Genomic DNA, 17,796 nt, shown 5'->3' with positions numbered 1-17,796 from the left:
TCTGTACCCTTCATTTGACACCCGATCACAGATTTCTTTGCCTCCTCGGCCTCTGCCTGTATTCTGCTTTTCCGTGTAAATTACGTAGCCTTTTTGTCCCAATGCCCAGCACCATGTTGGACTTGGTGCTTTGCTGTAAAACAAGGGGAATTGTATTATATTTTCCTTGAAGTTCCCTTCATGACTGTGATTCTGGAATTCCGTGAGATGTCTGATATAGTGGGTAGGAAAAGCAGAGGGTCTGACCCCCGAAAAGGCCAGGAACTTTCTGGCTAGTGCAGTAGCCGGGGATGAAATTGGGATTAGGTCTGGCCCGCCTCCTAGCATGTGGTCAGTCGACGCTGGGCCCTGCTCGGCTTGGAGAAGGCAGCAGAGCATGCGTGGTCCCTCACCTGTGGAGCTGCCGTATTCGCTGCGTCTGGGTGTGGCAGAGTCCCGAGCAGCTCTGCCTCCTTCCCGTCTCCCCAGTGTGAGCTGAGCTGGCACGAGCTCTGGAGGAGACAGCCAAGGGGTTCTCCTATGATGCAGATCGCTGCCCGTGAGTCTGAAAGGGCAGTCCTGGGCTGGGTGCCCCTGTTGTCCGGACAGCTTCTGCTAGGAGGAGGACATAGTAGCATTTTTGGCACCGGCCAGGGTTCTGCCCCATCTGGCCCCTTTGGAAAGAGAGTAAAAGAGTCCTGACGGGGGGGGGGGGGCCTGGGAAGGTGGGGCATTCAGGGTGGGCAGTGGGATGGGCTTCAGTTCTGGGGACCAGCACCTCTCCACATCACTTCTGGGGATGGTCATCTCCCTGCCCTGCGTGCAAGAAAAACTCAGTCTTTGGAGGTCCTTGCCTTTCCCAGAGCAGCTCAGCTCTGCCTCCTCGGTCTGGTTGGCTGGGCCTTTTTTGAGAGAGTGGTTGCTTGTCTTCCTATTTACGTCCTAGGTTTTTCCTCAGCCCCTGAGAAGTAAGCACCTTGTTGTTCTATTAATGGGGCCTTCCACCCCAGCCGCCCCGGGAAGAATGGGAGCTGTCAAGACTGTCTGTTTTCTTTCCCCTAGAACCTTCTGTAACCTCAGCATTTTACCATATCCCCCTCTTGTCTTGGCTCTTGAAACTATTCCCACAGGAAGAAAAGGCAGTTCACCCTCGTAGCCCTCTTTAGATCCAAACCTCTGTTTGTTCTCTTGGAAACCATGGCAACCTGGCCTCAGAGACCATTTCCACCATCTTGGAAGTTAATGTCCCAAAGCCTCGCACTCGCAGCTCTGAGCTCTCTGGCTCCTTTTTCCAAAGGGGGACAAGAGCCTCTGGTCTTTCAGACCTGCTAAGGGGAGAAAGTTTCCAACAAACGAGCCCCTAGACGATCTTCTCACAAGCAGGTCAGCAATGGCAGCAACGTATTCTGTAGGGTCTGGAGTATGGACACAGGCAACATTAGCTGGGAGCCCTGAAGAACATTCTGGAGCATGGTCTGTGCTGCTTTTTCTTCTGCTTTTTTTCTTCTCCTGCCCTCCTCACACGTACTCCATTAGAAGACTGGCGGTGGGGGCGGCTATCTGTTCACTTCCACCAACTGGTTTTTGGGTTTTTTTTTTCCTTTTTCTTCTCCTCAACATGTTTGTCCTTCTTGCTCTGGTGCTACCTTTTAAAGCCCAAATCGGGCATCCAGGGAGCCACAGTGATTAACTGCAGGAGCCCAGTAGGAGAATTCCACAGCCTTAGACGGCAAAGTTTCCAGGCCTCGCTGCTCTGGGACTTCCCCCGCGGAGGAGTCCTCTTTCTTGCGCTGCCTGGAGGAGGGGGGTGGGGCAGGGAGAGCGGCTGCGTGTCCTCAGCTTCTCCTTGGACTTGGCAGCTGGCAGAGGGAGGGTGCAGCAGCTGAGACCCTGAAGGCAGAGCACTGAGCCCTCCCCCCCCAAACGAAGAGGGTTGTTCTCCGGTGATGGAGAGCTTACTGATTTGGAACAGCTGGCCAGAGTGTGTGAGCCCCGGGACGCAGGGGGAAAGAGTGCTCCGGCAGACTTTCGCAGAAGCCAGCGTTAGGCTGATACCGAAAGACCCCTGCAGAGGTCCGGCCCGGCTGGGTCACGGTCCCTCCGTGAATCCTCGAATCCTCACCCAGCGGTGGGACAGAAGGCGGCCCTGTCTTTCCTGGGAGCTGGATCCAGCGCCATCTGTCTGTTCCCCACCCGTGTGTTACAGGCTCCGAGTGAAAATGAAGTGGGAGACTGGAATTACCTTGCAGCTTGTGGTGGGGCAGGACCAGCTTATTCCGTTCAGTTCTTGACTTTTCCACCTCTGTGGATGCGTTGAGAGGAGCCAGAGTCAGATTATGCCCCCCCGGGTGCCTTTCAGTCTGTCGAGGCTCCCAGCCCCTTCCTCTATCAGGCCCCTTCTTTATGCCAGATTGAGAACTTGGCCGAGCATACTCAATCCCGATTTTAGTTTATAATCCATGCAGTGGTCCCGTATCCTTCCTCATCCCCCATCTCGTTAGGGCTCCCCACTTCTGGGACCTTGTTCATAGCCACTTACTTGCCTGTACTTCAAGCACAGTTCGATGCACGCCTTTGGCTTAGCCAGGCAAGCTCCAGGAGGCTGTGGGGGGATGCAGGTAGCCTCACAGACTTCGCCGTGTGCCCTTGGTCCATCATCCATGACCCCAGGGGCACGGATTGGTGCTGCGTTAATGCTCGCTGTGATAGCCCCACAGTGCCCACCTGCTTCTCAGTGTGCCCATGCCCCTTCCGCTCCTCGTGCCAATGTGTGCCCGACAGGGTTGAGCGGTTCCAGAAACTACCGCATAAGGAGAATGGAATTCCATCCAACTGGGCTGTTGCTGAAGATGTCGGAAAGAGAATGAGAGATTTTGAGATTGAGATAGACAGGGTGGGGGGAGCTGGGTGGGAGAGATAGAGAGGGAGGGAGAGAAGGAAGGAGGGAGACTGGTAGACTGGGAGAGGGCGAGAGAGGGGGAAAGTGATATATGTACATATAAAAAAATAAAGTGAGAAGCTTGGAACTGAGGTATAGGGAGAAAAATGAGGAGATCGAAAGAGTTTGGTGCTAGGTATTTTTCCAATGATTTCTGGCAGCACAGTGCTTCAGAAATAATCCAGAAAGAATCCTTTTTTGCCACTTCCTACAGGCGTCCCTGCTACCACCATCACCATAGTTCTCCCAGGCTTTTCCTTGGAGGTTCTGCAGTGGTGTTTAAAATGCTGTGTGTGGGAGTTGAGAATCGAATGCGTGTTGGGAGAACTTCAATTCTTTATGTTTACCTCTGCCTCTCCCCTGAGAGTGGGTGATTTCTGCAACAATGGGTGGTCTGCCTCTACCTGCACCCAGAGATCCCTGGGATTATGTCCTGGAGAACGAAAGAGGCACCAATCCAGCCCATCTCTCGGGATCCCAAGAGGGAGGAGGGAGAGATGGGGCAAGTAGAGAAGGAGTAGTTCTTGGAACTCATGGGTAACCGATTCTCTCTGGAGTTTGGGCCCCCTTCTGGGAATTCCATGCTTCTTGTTCTCTTGGAAATGGAAGCCAACTGGAGCAGAGAAGCTTGGTTCGTTCATTAAGTCCACGTGAGGTCAGGCACTGGCACAGGGGCTGGGATGGAGAGGTGAGACCACCTTTCTGCCCACTTGGAAGAGTAAGACACGGTCCTCTCCACTTTCTCGCCTCTTCCATCAACACTGACCAGCTGGAGCTGAGCCACCCCTTCGCCGGTCCTCTGTGTCTCTCAACAATGGGCTCTGTGTCTATCACCACAGATCTGGGCTTTTTTGAATAGATGTTCTTTCTAGCCCCGTGATTTTTGGAAGCTTTCTCTACCTTGGGGGTTCTGAGATGTGTCTGCTTCTCTTTGTCTTCTTATGTATCCCTAAGTAATGGCCACTCAGCTTGAATTCATACCCTGAGATTTAGGAATAGAACCACTGGGGTCCGGGACACCATTAGCCTCCTCTCAACTCTCCGGGACAGTGCCCCATACTGGACCCTTTCCTCCCTTCCTCCCTCCTCCCTTCTTACCCTACAGGAACAATGGGACGTTGATGACAGTTGGTTTGACAGGCTTAAAACCACGACTGCTCTGCTCTTTTGACCCCAAGGTGCTGCCAAGACTGATTCTGTCCCAAGTTCTGATTTTCCCAGCAAGACTTTGTCAGCTAACCAGGGCTGTCAGTTAGGACTTTGACCTCTCCTGGGGCAGCCAAGCATGCTTCTCCCTTCTCCTGTCCTCTCTCCTCTTCCTCCTCATGGGGTTGTTTTCCTCAATATCCTTTCAGAGTTACAGTGGCATCTGGAAACACTCAGTTATAATCTGAGATGGAAGGCATTGGAACAGTTTGTGGGATTTTCTCTTCTTAATACTGCCCTAACTTTATCTGATTAACATGCCCATCAGCAGTTGGGTTGTTTGTGTTTTTTTCTCCTCCGAAGGATATACCAAATCCAAAAGGAGCTGGAATAAGGCGGAGAAAGAGGGATGATAAAATCCTGTGGCATCTTTTGTAAAAAAATAAAACCCGCTGTTTCTGGAAGGTGATTCTCTCTTATTTAGATGTCATTTAGTGATGGTCAGCCTATAGCATGTTTGACAAAGTTGGTACACATTCTTGCTTAGGGGTGTGTGTGTGCTTGTGTGTGCATGCGAGTGCACGTGTGCACGTGCATGTGTGTGTGTGCGTGTTTGTGATTACCACATGGACTAGTTCCCTCCACTCTCTTGCCCTTCTTGAGCTGCCTATGACCCACAGCCCATTTCTTTTTTATTTGTTACTTTATTTTGGGTCGGACGAGTGGAGAAGGCAGAAGGCCACAGTGCCCCCAGCCAGTGGCTACTCTCTGATCACTCCCTTCCTTCCCTGCCCAAAACGTTTCCCATGTGCCTGGTCCCTCGTGTGTGTGTGTGTGTGTGTGTGTGTGTGTCCGAGGAGGAATCAGTCTCACTTCTGGTCCTCCTTCATCCTCTGAGCCTTGAGTGCCAACTCCGCAGCACCAGCTGGGGGTCCTCGCCACCCTGACTCAAACCTCCTGTCTTGTGCAGGACACCCCTTCACCCCAGAGCTCCCTGAAGGGTGAGCATTGAATGGAAGTTCTCTGTGTAAGTGGAGAAACACGTGTCCCTGCCGAGGCACCTCTAGAGGTCAGTCCCGGCAGACCTCCAGCCACGGGGGTGCTCTGGGGCTCTCTCCCCCTGACTCCTGGTGGAAAGCACCCTGATGACATTGGCTGCCAATGGGGGCTGATGGCGGGGGTTAGGGGGCAGCAAGAGGTGGGTGTGAGGAATGCTGCTGGCTGGAGCCTGCCTTTGACAAGAAGATAGAAGACAGAGGGGCTGTGTCTCCTTTTCATATCGTAAGTGGTGCAGAGGAGAGAGGACACGGAGTTTGGCCTTCCTCCTTGAGGAGGTGAGGCACAGGCCGGCAGGAGCAAGAAGACGCACATTCCCTGCTTGAAAGGAATGGACCATATTCTTCACATCAGCTTTCCCTTTCCAGGACGGAGTCCTAAACTCCGTTTCCCAGCTCCCCTCTTTCTGTTCCTGAGAAAGTTGCGGTGGTTCTTTCTTTTTTTTTTTTAAGCTGTATTGGGGGGGGAGGGTTGGGAAAGGAAAGCTTTAAAAGTAAAATAATAAAAAACAGACCACTCTGCCATTACAGGCACATAAATAGCTTCACCGTAGCCAGGCTGCACACTCGCTTTGCCATAGCAACCTGGAGTGCGTGTTTATAGCAGCCTGTCACCCCAACAGGGAAACAGCTGCTTCTCCCCCAGCCGCACCCCCAGCCTGGGCCTCAGAGCTGTGGGCAGCCGCCCGCACCCACCCCACCCAGGGGCTACGGGGGTGGGGGGGGTGGCGGGGAGGGCAGCCTGGGGTCCAGATGGGCCAGCGGCGGGAACACTGGGGGAGCCCAAAGCGAGTGTTGGGCGTCTTGGGTTTCCACATTTCCTATCACCTGCATGTGGCCCACTCTGTCTCCCATCTCCTGCTGTGGGCTGTAGGAAACAGGGGTGCAGGGGGGCTTAGCTCCACCTGAACCTAGGAAAGGCCTGGGTGTTCTCTGAAGCTCACGGGGTAGCTTGTTTTGACTTTCCCGATAAGCCTTATCTCCTGTTGCAAGTCCCTGGAGGTCCTCTGGAGTCCCATTTTCTCAAGGACTCACAGGAGAGGGGCTTTCCAAGGGAGGATCGTGGTCTGTCTGGGAAAGGGGGAGCCCTGAGATGACTGGAAGGAGAGACTGGTGCTCTGGGAGAAGGAAGAGCAGGAGGGGGTTTGTGACAAGACCTCCTCCCGGGCCTCCACCATCAGCCTAGGTCCAAGAACCCCGTCCGAACCAGGCCCCCCTTGGACACCTGCGAAGGGTACTCCCCTGGTGTTATGGGAGGTGTTGTTTGCAGAGATACTCTGTCTCCTCTGCCGTGTCCTCTGCTGTGGCCCCAGAAGGGCAGTGGCAGCACCCTTGTTAGGGAGCGTGTTAGAAATGCATATTCCCAGGCCTGCCCTCACACCACCAAATCAGAAAGTCTGGTGGTAGCAGCAGGGCCCAAGCATAGTTTGTACTCAGCCCTCCCAAAGGTTCTGATGCTCACCTGAGCTCCAGAACCACGGCTCTGAAGCCGGCTGCCAGTGCAGCCCCCTTTCCTGATGCCCACCATCTTCTCCAAGTGGAGTCCTTGCTCTTCTGCCTGGGACTTGCAGGAAATGGGTGGGCTGAGAGGAGGCTGGGGGGTGGGGGGAGGGTCTCTGTGCTCTGTACAGGGGAGACTGTCATGGAAGGGAGGGGTGTGATGGGCCTGTCCCCCTAGCATAAAGTCCAGTGTGCAGTACCCTGACAGCCGTCTGGGTCACTTAGGAATAGTCCTTGGCTTCCTCAGCTGCCAAGCTCTGGGGGGCAGAGCCGCAGCCCGCAGCACCCCCTGCTGGGGGATGAGCTGTGCCTTCTCAGTCCCAGGCCAGGGGCTTCCCCCGCCCCCCCTGCCACCCCAAGGACTCCACCAGCACCTGAGCCTAGGAGCTACGAGATCCTGCTCCAAGAGCCAAGGGAGATCGACCCTCCTCTTCCTTTCCACCAGCCTGGCATGACTCTGCTGAAATTTGTTTCTAAAAATAACCCAAGATCCAATCCCGCTGCTAAAAAGCCCCTTTGTTCCCTTGGAACCAAAATGTGGAAAAACCACAGAAAGCAGCCCCAAGAAAGGCCACGTATGTTGTCCAAGAGAACATATATATTGGACATTAGCATGTTACTGCCCAAGGTCTGTGTCCCGTCCCAGTTCTGAGGAGCTGCTCCCCACTTGAGTGTGAGAAGCAGATAGCCTTGCAAACCCATATCCTGAGCATCTCCCATGAACAGGTGGGAGGGACTGGGAGAGGCTGCCAGCGCCCTTTTCATTAAATAGCAGACCTTCCGTGAGGCCCTGTCACACCCTCCTGAAATAGGCTCTTGTCCTCCTTAAGCAGCTGAAGGAAATGGTCAATGTTATGATTCCATTCTGCACATTAAGCTCTAGCTTGCTGTGAACATTTCCCCACACCCCTGGGGTCCCAGGAGTGACCCAAGCCAATATGACTCAGATTCTGTGGAAGAGGGCACATTCCCCATGGCTCTAGGCCTGAAGGGCTGCCCTTTTTCATCCTGATGGATTGATGCTATTTTAGGAGAAAGCTAGAAGGCGGACACTGCCCTCTCAGGCACATTCTGCTCTAGCGTCCCGACCCATGCCTGGAAGCTTCCTGTCTTCATCTCGATGGTTTCTGGGTCTCTGACGGGAGCTGAATCTCAGCAAGCCAGATGATTAGGGACAGGCTACCAACCTTGGGTCAATTCTTGGTATCGATGTGTAGAGAGAGTTTGAGCTTTCGATGGGCCCTCCCTCTCCCTGCCCCCTGAAGCCGATAAGTTCGGTCCTCTTCACCATGGCGTATTTTAGACAGTACAGCCCTTCTAGGATTGCAAGTTTTCAGGATCATGGTAGGTTTTGTTTTTATTTGTTCAGATCTCAAGTGCAGAGTCGGAGGATGACCACACCATTGGTTCATGACCCCTCTTATCACTGGGCCACGCGAGGCCCTCTGCAAGCTCACTGTTACCCCACATCCCACATCTATCCTCTTCTCCGCCCATGAGCAGCATTCTCCTGGGCTCATATGTATCTTTTTGTTTAAATACATCCCTTAAAATGGATAGCATCCCTTTAGAGTGTGTGTTTTTAATTTGCATAGAAGCCATCAAAGTGCTCTGCCCCACCCCAGCGCTGTTTCTAAGATCACCGGCATCACCGTGTGTACATCTGATCTGTGTTTCTAACTCTTGCCTAATAACCACTGTTATCTAGTGCACAGATTCTGCCTGCCCATGCCTGGACGGGGAATCTCAGGTTGCCGTCACCAGCAGTAACATTCCAGTGAACATCCTTAAACACGCCCCCCAGCTGAGCTTGCATGATCATTTTTTGGGAGACGCGCCCTGGAGTACAGGGTGGGGCCAGAGTGTGCATAGACATAGTTTTGACTTAGAAGTACCAGCTGACTCTGGAGAAGAAGGAAGAATTCTGGATCCCCGAGGCTCAGGGGTGGAGGGTGACCCCTTTTCTCCAGAAAGATGGCTTTGATTCTTGCACTCCATTTCTGCTGTGGGACTGAAGGCTTGCTCAGCGTGGCAGACGGGGAGGAGAGGGGTCAGTGAGATAGCCTCATGGGTGCTGCCTTCTAACCAGGAAGTGAGGTTCTCTCTTCAGGAAGGGAGAATCCTCTAGAACCCAGGTCCTAGGAACTGGCTGAGAATTAGCATGGGGTTCTAGGGCCTAGACCACAGGCCACATCATGCCATCCTGTGGTCAGTACGGAAGCCTGGTTTTGATGCCCTGGCCCTCACTTGGCTTCTTGGCATGGGCATGGCTCTTGGGCATGCTGATGGGGGTGATGCCCACCACCTGGACTTTAGCCCATGTTCTCTGCCTCTGACCTTCTTCCCCCATGCCTCCAAAGGTTCTCCAAAGACTGAAGGAGGGTGTGTGCTCAGATATGCTTCTGCAGGGCAGCAGGCATTGGAGGAGCCACAGGGCAGGGCAGGCCCGGGGAGGGAAGAAAGAGCCTGGGACTGTGATGGGGATGGGCTGCCAGACCTGAATGGCAAGAAGTGGAGTCATGGAAATGAGGGGCCTGTAAAGAGGAGGGAGCAGAGAGGCCTGTGTGTGGGGTTTAGACCTTCAGAGAGAAGGGCTGGCCAGGGCAGATTCACGCCAAGCAGCCCGCCCTGGTCAAGCGCTTGCTGGATTTCTTGACAGGGCATGGCCCTCTCAGACGCCTCGGAGGGCCCGAAAGGCAAAGTAAAGCTTCGGAAACAGGAGGTGGTGGCCCAGGCAATGCCCCTGCTGGAGACAGGAGAGAGAGAGAGGCTGGAGCAGGGTCTCCGTGTCTCCAATCACCACTGAGGAGGTGGTCCCCTGCCCCGTTTCAGAGCCTTTAGGGCTGGCTCTTGAGCAAGGCACAGAAGGGTTTATGTGGACCTTCTCAGCAGGCTTTTGGAGGTAAAGCCATTGCTTTTTTTTTTCTTTTGTGTCACAGGATGGTCCTTGTCCTTGAGGCAGGGTGACTTGAATTCAGCCTGGGGCACAAATCCTGGCTCTCTGAAGCTCTGTTTCCCTGCCACGAAACCCGCAGCGCCCTCCCTGCGGGGCTGCTGCGGGTGAGGATTCAAGAAACAGTATGCGCAGTGATGGTAAGAGCTACTGTGCACGGACCAGCCACTCCGTGTCGGCCGCTCTGCTAGGCCCCATATAACACACACGCACATGCCGGCGCCTCTGACCTCTCTCTCGTCCCCACACAAGGTGCTGCTGTGGCGCCTGGCTCGTTGTAGGCACTCAACTACTGTTATTTCCCTCCCGTCCAACCCCCGACCGCATTGCCTCCCTGTTCCTGCAAATAGGGAGGAAAACAGAGCCTCACTTGGGAAAGGGAGCCTTCGGATCAGAGAGAAGGGAACAGGGTTTGGGGGGGGGCGGGTGCTGGCACAGGTTTCATATTTCAGTTTGGTGCTATCTAAGGTGGGACTGGCCTCCCCTCCCCTCCCTGCCCCAGTCTACTTCGAAATCTCCCCTCCTTCCCCGCTCCTGTCCCCACATGGCAGTGTAGCCTGGAGGCCAGAGTTGAGGGCGGCCCTTCACTCTTCCGGGCAGGTCCAGCTGCAGGGGCAGGTCCAGCTGCAGAGCCGAGCCAGCCTGATTCCCCAGCACCTGGCCCCTCCTGTTTCCTTTCTCCTGTTTCCATTCATACTTCATTTCCCATGCATCGGGCCAGATTCAATAGGAGCCTTTGGCAGAGGAGATTGGGCCGGGTGGGGGGGGGGGGTTGGCTTCCTTTTGGATCCTCAAAAGACCCCACTCTATCCCCTACACGGAGCTACCCTTTCTCCTCGTAGTCTGGGGCTGCACCTCTTCCTTAGCACTGGGAAAGCTTCCAAGAATAAGGGATTCCTTGGACAAAATGGGAGGAAACAGAGTGTCTGACTATTGTTTATGGTTTGGTGGCTCAGGGCATGCGGTTCTTGTCTCTGGCAGCTCCGTTTTGGAGCTCTCGAGCAAGCCCAGGAGGCCTGAGGCTTATCACTTTCCAGGAAGTGGGGGGCGGTTTGCTTCTCAGGTGCATATGGGAGCGTGAGAGGGTCTGTTTCGGCCCCTGTAGTTGATTCTGAACGAGAAAGAGGAGGAAGAGGCCGCATTTCCTCTAAGTGGAAATGGATGTTTTCTGTACTCCAGAGATGCTGCATTTTAAAGGACCTCTTAGATGTTTGTCCGAAAGTGAGGAGGGAAGGAGTAAGGTGTCACAAAAAGAGCGCCAGGCAGCCAAGGACGCTGACTTGCCAAAGACTAAATCACTTATTTCCTTGGACCTCAGTGTCCTCATCTATAAGGAGTGTGTGTGTGTGTGTGGGGGGTGCTCCTAGCTGTCCTCCCTAGAACTGATACATGACTGTGCTTTCACAGGTCATCCCAATTGTAGAACAGACGTTATAGGACTTTAGGAAGACAAACATTGAGATGATTCAGCGATCATGTAAAGTAATACGATTACTTGCCCCTGAAGGAGGTTTGCTCTCCCATGCTATCATCCTTTAAGCAGGCACAATGCTAGAAACCGGGAGTGAGAACATACCTTACCCAGAATGCCCTCAGCTAAATGACTAATCCTGACCTGATGAGAGGTGGTACCTCCCAGGCGTCTGAGCGTTGAGTCTGAGGCCGAGGCCGAGGCTGAGGCAAGGCTGAGGTGGTGTGAGCGCTTACAGATGATTCTTTGCCAGTTGCCTAATAAGGACAGGGGCCAGGCAGGCTCGGAGCTGCAGAGAGCTCACATTCTAAGAGCTCAGAGAGATGCATGGGTCCCCGCAAGGCCTCCGAATTCCAGAAGAACTTTCCTAGAGATCCCACCTTAAACGGGGGCCCCGCCGTGACTCTAGTGCTTGCCCTCCTCTGTGCGCTTTTCTAGAGCTAACCTGAAGCAACAAACCTCGTTCCCACAAACCACACGCCCCATACGTTCTCTTCTGAAGTGTCTTTTTCTCACTGGTTGCCCAAGTGAGTGAAAAATGTCTCTTCTTTGATATCTTGAGGAGAGGGTCAAAGTAAGGAATTCTGACTCAGACTTGCCCCTTTCTAGAAATCTAAGGCTGCCTAGCCTAGTGGTATTGCCAGTGGTTATGCCCTAGCTAATGGTTATTGCTGATGAAGCTGCTTGGAATTTTCCATTCTTTTTGAGGGTTGGGAGTTCCCTCCGGCAAGGAAAGATGGAGGGGGCGCAAGGAGCTTATTGGCCTTCTGCTTAAAGGGCTAGATCCCGGAAGTTCATTAGGATCAAAGTAAGCCGCCTCCCAGCACTTGAGAGCAGACATGCCGGACGCTGGGCATCTTTCATCTAAGCCTTCCAAGCACTAGTTCTAGCTCTCATTGCTGTTCTTGATCGCTTTCTGAGGATGGCATGAAGAGGTAGGGCTAATTTTTTTTCCCCCCCAGGTAAAGGCGGGAGGAACTGAGCCCTAAGAAGGACAAGAGCCTTGCCCAGAGGATGCCTGGGAAGATGGTAAATCTGGTTTTGAATCTGCTACCAATTATTTAACAACGACAGATTAATGGGATGCCTCCTGTGTGCGGGCTGTATTCAGACACTGGGGATAAAGCCCTGAATGAGACCAATGCACACCTTTGCCCTCAAGGAACATAGAAAACAAGTAAATAGAAAAAAGTAAAATCTGATTTCCGGTTTAGCATTCCATCAGCGCGGTTCTCAACATCCTCTTGAAAGGTTAAGGAGTTCTACTTAAGGGTCAAGATGGGTTTCTTACGGCTAGAGCCCTTCCCACTGCTTCCAGGCTTGGGCAGGAGGCTGAACTGGAGGAACATTCTGTGGTTCCCCTGGCACCCTTGGGCCAGCGAGATGAAGGGAATCTGACGCACTGCCTCACGTTCCTCCCGGACCTCTGCTCCCCAGGCTGCTGGACATCTAAAAAGAAAGGCAGAAAGAAGAAAAAGAAAGGCAGAAAGAAGAAAAAGAAAGGCAGTATGATATTTGAAAAACAATAGCAACAACAAAACCAAACCCTGCCTGCTTAGCCCTCTGTCAGCCAGAGTCACTCTAAAAATCTCTGGGAAAAGGAAGAAGCAAAGGGTGCACTAAGGGGGGAGACAGAAGTGTAGCCAACTCCATCCCCTGGGACCTGCCGGGAACAGGATTCATGGAAATCAGCAGCAGCTTTGGCTACATGTGATTTTTGGAAAAGTAACTGGTAAAAGGGGCAAGGCTTTATCTCATGGTTCTTGTGCTTCTCCATTCACCTTCGGGCAGGGAGGATGTCATCTGTGTGTTAGAGAGGGGCTGTCCAGAGCTCCTTGGCACCCCCTGGTAACTGAACTCAAGTCAGTGGGTTCTGGTGCTACATTTAGAAGGAGCCCCTTTGGGACGTCTGGGTGGCCCAGTCAGGTATGCATCTGCCTTCAGCTCAGGTCATAATCCCAGGGTCCTGGGATCGAGTCCTACATCAGGCTCCCTGTTCGGCGAGGAATCTGTCTCTCCCTCTGCCTGCCGCTCCCCCTGCTTGCACCCTCGCTCTCTCTCTGACAAATAAATGGATAAAATCTTTTTTTAAAAAGGGGGAAAAATGCCCCTGCATGTTTTTTGAGCCTCTTCACATTTAAATGATGTGGGGGCGCCTGGGTGGCTCAGTCAATTAGACGTCTGACTCGGTTTACGGCTCGGGTCATGGTCTCAGGGTCATGGGATCAAGCCCCATATCGGGCTCCGTGCTGAGTACAGGGTCTCCTAAAGATTCTCTCTCCCTCTGCCCCTCCCCTGCTCTCTCTCTCTCTCAAATAAACAAGTGGCTGATGTGTGACAGTGGATCCCATGTGACAGGCAGGAGCCGCTCTGTGAAGTAAGAACAGCGCGGGGATGAGCCTTGCCACCTTCAGCCTTTTATAGCCTCGCTTGCTCGTAGCTCGGCCCCTCCCCAGAGTCAGAGGGGGAGTCCCTGCCTCTCTGAGGAGAGAAATGCTAGTCTGAGACCATCTAGTGCTCGCTCACTTGCAGGCTCACACTGCTCTCATGCTGACCTTGCTGTGGCCTTGGGCTCTATCCGAACTTTTGCTGTCTTATCCCTGCCAGCGCAGTAACTTTAACTCTCAGATTTACCCTTAAACTCTCGTCCTTCTCCTCAGAGGTCCTTCTGTCCCCTTTATGTAAAAAGGCTCCACCCCATATGGCCGACTGCTGGTTCATTTTACTCGCCCCTTTCGGACTGAGGGGAAGCTTTTTGGAGGAGTGGGGCTTCACTCCAAGACTCGAACCCAGTTCCTGACCCGTTGATGGCAGCGGCGGGCCGTGGGATTTCCGGCCGGCCAGAGGCTAAATATTCTGAGGGGCCCCAGAGGACACAGGCATTGTCTATGAGGTTATCCTCCTGGTTTGTACCTGTGTATGCTGGGTACAGGGTGTGGGGGCGGCAGACTGGCCTGCCACCCTCCAGGTCACTCTGGTCTGGACTCCTCTTCTGACCTCTTCTTCCCCGTTTGAGGCAAGGTCAAACCAAAGGATTTCATGGCGGGGCCCTCAAACTAACAGACAAGGGAGGAGAGCTGTTAGTTTCTGAAACGGCCAGATCCGTGTCCCTTGGCTCGAGAGCGCTGTGATGGCAGGACGGGGGTGTATCTAAAATTACTTCTCTACAAGGGGGTTCACAGGCTGTGGGGGCCTCCCAGGGAGGAGCGGGCCCCTCCTGAGTCCGTCTGCTCAGCTCGGGCCTCGGCCACTGGTTGGGCTCAGGCATCAACTGTCACCTAAACCCTTGTGCTAGAATGAGTCCCTCTTGCCCTCGCAGATGCCGATCCTTGTGGCTGTTCTAATTGTTTTTGTCTGTCTTTGAATCTTTATTCCAGAGATCCAGTTGTCAGCAGTATCCAGGGAGCCCTCCTCTTCCTCCTCCTCCTGCCGCCTCTCTACCACTGCTGTCGCCGGTTGTTGCTAAGGTGGCCTCCATGGTAACATGCACATCCTGTTTATACCTCCATCTGGGCAAGTTGGTCTAAGCTAGGAACCTACCTACCCTGGACAAGCACTTCCGTCACTCCCTGGGGACACCAATCATCGTGACACTTGGTCCGGCTTCCACTCGGTTCCCCCATCCTCTTCCTCCTCTCGCTGCCAAGCTTCACACACAAAAAAGGATCTGGGCCAGAGGCTGTTCTAGTCCCATCTATTTCCTCACTGGGCTCCCCGAGAAGCAAGAAGTGAGGCAGAAAGGCAGAAGTTCCCGAGCAGTTGAAGGGAAACTCCGCGTTTTCTCTGGTCGAGAGGCTTGGTAACAGCAGGCAAAATGACGAACCCAACAGAACATGCCTTGCCGGCCAACTCGATGGTTGAGAGCCACGAAGGGGACTTTGGCTGCACAGTAATGGAACTGAGGAAGCTCATGGAGCTGCGTTCCTCTGACGGAATCGACCAGATCAACGTCCACTACGGAGGGGTGACGAATCTGTGCAGTAGACTGAAAACCGACCCCGTGGAAGGTAAAGACCGGACCAGGGGCGGGGACGCGGAGCACGGTGGCCGGTGTTCCAAACCGTTGCTTCCTTAGCTCCTGGAGAAGGCAGGGAGAGACCTGCCTGGTGTACCTGTGTCTTTTGCAAAAAATGTGGTCTCTGAAGCACCTACGGGGGCATGAGGCCGTGGAGAGCCATTTCTTTCCTAGAGATGGTGTTCTCTGAAGATCAAGCTTTTCTTCCTTTTTCTGTATGAACATACAGAAAGGAGACGGTTCATCTCTATTTTACAAATGCTTGTGTTAGAGATGCTTTTATCAGCAAACAATCAAGTCTCTGATTCAGGATCGGTCTCTGATTACAAAAGAATTTAAGATACGGTTCTGCTGCTCCACACTGATCGTACAGTGTGACTGGGGACAAGGGGCACTGGAACAATGGATGAGTCCGTCCACCCAGGGTGACTCCTCTCCATCGTGGACAGTTAGGAATAGGGTGGAAAGTCATAGGGTACATGAGTACACCTACCATATCTTTGGATTATTCACTTTGTGTCATGTCGGGGAATTATTGATGACTTTTTCAACCCTGCTCGTGTGCTTTATGTATCATTCTTCTTAATCTATTCTTAAAAGAGAAGGGGAAACCTGGCTTCATGCTTCCTGGCTCAGTTCAGTTGCCTGATAAGCCTTGGTAACACAAAATTTTGCCTCCTCAAAATGGAGACAGACCAAAGGAACCTTCTTTTCTCATGTACACACGGTTATAGCCTCCCTCTTACAGGTTCTTACTTGGTCCTGTCAATGAGGCAGGGCACGGCTGAGCAGCACGAGACAGAGCAAAGATCTTGTCCTTTAGATGCCTTTAGCCTCTTGAAGTGTGCTATTTCTGAGCCTTTCTTGGAGGCTACATCATTTTTCTTGCCAAGTCTAAGAAGTTTTGACCCCTGGCCAATGCTGTAAGTTTGTGACTTAGAGTTCAGACTCTTCAGGATTAAAGAGAGAGAGAGGTTTCTGTCTATTTCTGTACATCGCCCATGTCTTGCTTTCTTTGCAATCAGAGAGAGCTGCCCTCCATGTTCTCTTTCCTTCTAGAATTCAGTTTCCTATCTCTCATGAGTTCAAACGCTAGCTCCATCATTTTTTAGCTTACAGTTACTAGTGTTCATATCACTGAACAGTTTTCTTAGCCTCCCTGAGTCTCTTTCTTCTTGAAACTGATGTTAGCACTTACCCCGTACGGTTATGGGAATTAATCATTGGGATTGCGTATACATATGATGTGTGTGCAGTGCTCAAGCTTGTAATGGGTATTCGATAGATGGGCTGTCTCAGATTAAAACAGAGCCCATGTGTCTGATAGCCATTTGCCGGAACCTGAGTGCCCATGGAGCGCAATGTATTACCTTCTCTGGAAAGGCTCCCCTAGCTGGTGGCCATTTCCTCCTTTCACCTCTTGATGTCGGAGAGATCTGGTTCGGATGCTTAGCTTTGGCGAGGCTCACTCTTTGCCTTCTGGCTAGAATCTAATGACTGCCCTTTGGGCACTGCTTACTTCTTGTCAGCAAGATTTCTTTATTCTGCCACTTTTCTAGTAGTGTTGGCCTTAAATAAAGGCTATTCATATTCTATGTTGGCCGAGAGACGCAGGAGCTTGGGGACACCTGTCAGAATTTAGGCGGGACCTTTGTTCCCTTCTTACACCATTCGTGATTCTTATGTTGAGCTGTCTCTCTCAAAGTGAAACTCAGGTGTCCAAATCAGCTGGAACCTGGGATGCTTCGATGTTGTTAATACCCTTTGATTCTTTTCCAGTGCTAGTTTCAGACCTATAGTTGAAAGCCACGCCTTCTGATGGCAGGTGCCTCTGCTGCTTTGGACCCTGGCCGTGTCTGAACCCCGGGACCCCTACCATGGGCGCCATTGTCTGTTGCCATCCCCCTGCTTCCTTAGATCATAAATCTGTATCCTGATCTGTTGCAGTATAAGACTTGTCAGAGGGCTGCTGCTGGAGCTGGGGACGCAGGGTGTCCGAAAACAATGTTTCCCTGAGTAATATTTACTCCCCAGTGCCGACAGTGACCTCCTCGTGTGTGAGAGGAGTAAAGGCATCAAAAAGGAGATACAGAAGAACTAACAGAAGTCCCCAGACAAAGATGATGCTGAGCTATTTAGTGGGGCAGGCCGAGAAAAGAGCATCACTATCCGGGTGCCTCGGTGAGCTGATGCTATAAAAAGCCAGCCGGTTCACAGAAGACCACACTGAGGTGCCTGACAGCCTTGCATAGTTCTGTCACCCGTGGGAGGCCCCTGCGGACTGAGAATAAGAATAAAGAAATTCACCTGGTGCTTGAATTCTGCCAGTTGGAAACCTGGTGACAGCTGGGAAGACAGGTTCCTAGAGGATGACCCTTCCCTTTTATTTTCTGCTGCGTTTTGTGTAGGTTTGACAGATTGTTTTACACCATAGATAGTAAGGGGCCTAATGGAACTTGCGGTTTATAATATTTATGACACTGACGTGGTTTTATTATTGGAGATTTACACAACTGTGGAGGCAGGAGGGGGGATTTCGTGCTACTCATCCCTCATGCCCCCTTCCAGGCCCAAAGGCTTAAATGACCCGCCTAAGTTCTTATGACTGGGTAGACTGTGATGAAGCAGAGATAATTTAAAAGTTTGTTTTATCTTTCACTGCCTGATAAAATGTCTAATTGTGACGCAGTGCTAGTATTAATGTAATAGTAGCTTATGTGCCTTGAGCATGCGGGGCTA

At 52.4% G+C, this 17,796-nt stretch overlaps 1 protein-coding gene across 1 annotated transcript in view; it reads left to right on the top strand.

The window, feature by feature from the left end:
• The window catches only part of ATP2B4 (ATPase plasma membrane Ca2+ transporting 4), a 94,173-nt gene that overhangs the window by 29,168 nt on the left and 47,209 nt on the right, over positions 1-17,796 (top strand). Inside the window, exon 2 of the mRNA XM_080824119.1 lies at positions 14,420-15,049. Within this exon, the coding sequence (XP_080680245.1) occupies positions 14,857-15,049 (193 nt within the window). The 5' untranslated portion in view covers positions 14,420-14,856. The remainder of the gene's footprint in view (positions 1-14,419; positions 15,050-17,796) is intronic.

This window comes from Martes martes (assembly GCF_963455335.1).
Source record: "Martes martes genome assembly, chromosome: 15".
NCBI lineage: Eukaryota > Metazoa > Chordata > Mammalia > Carnivora > Mustelidae > Martes > Martes martes.
Note: the sequence above shows the minus strand (reverse complement) of the source record. Positions and strands in the feature narration are given on the sequence as shown.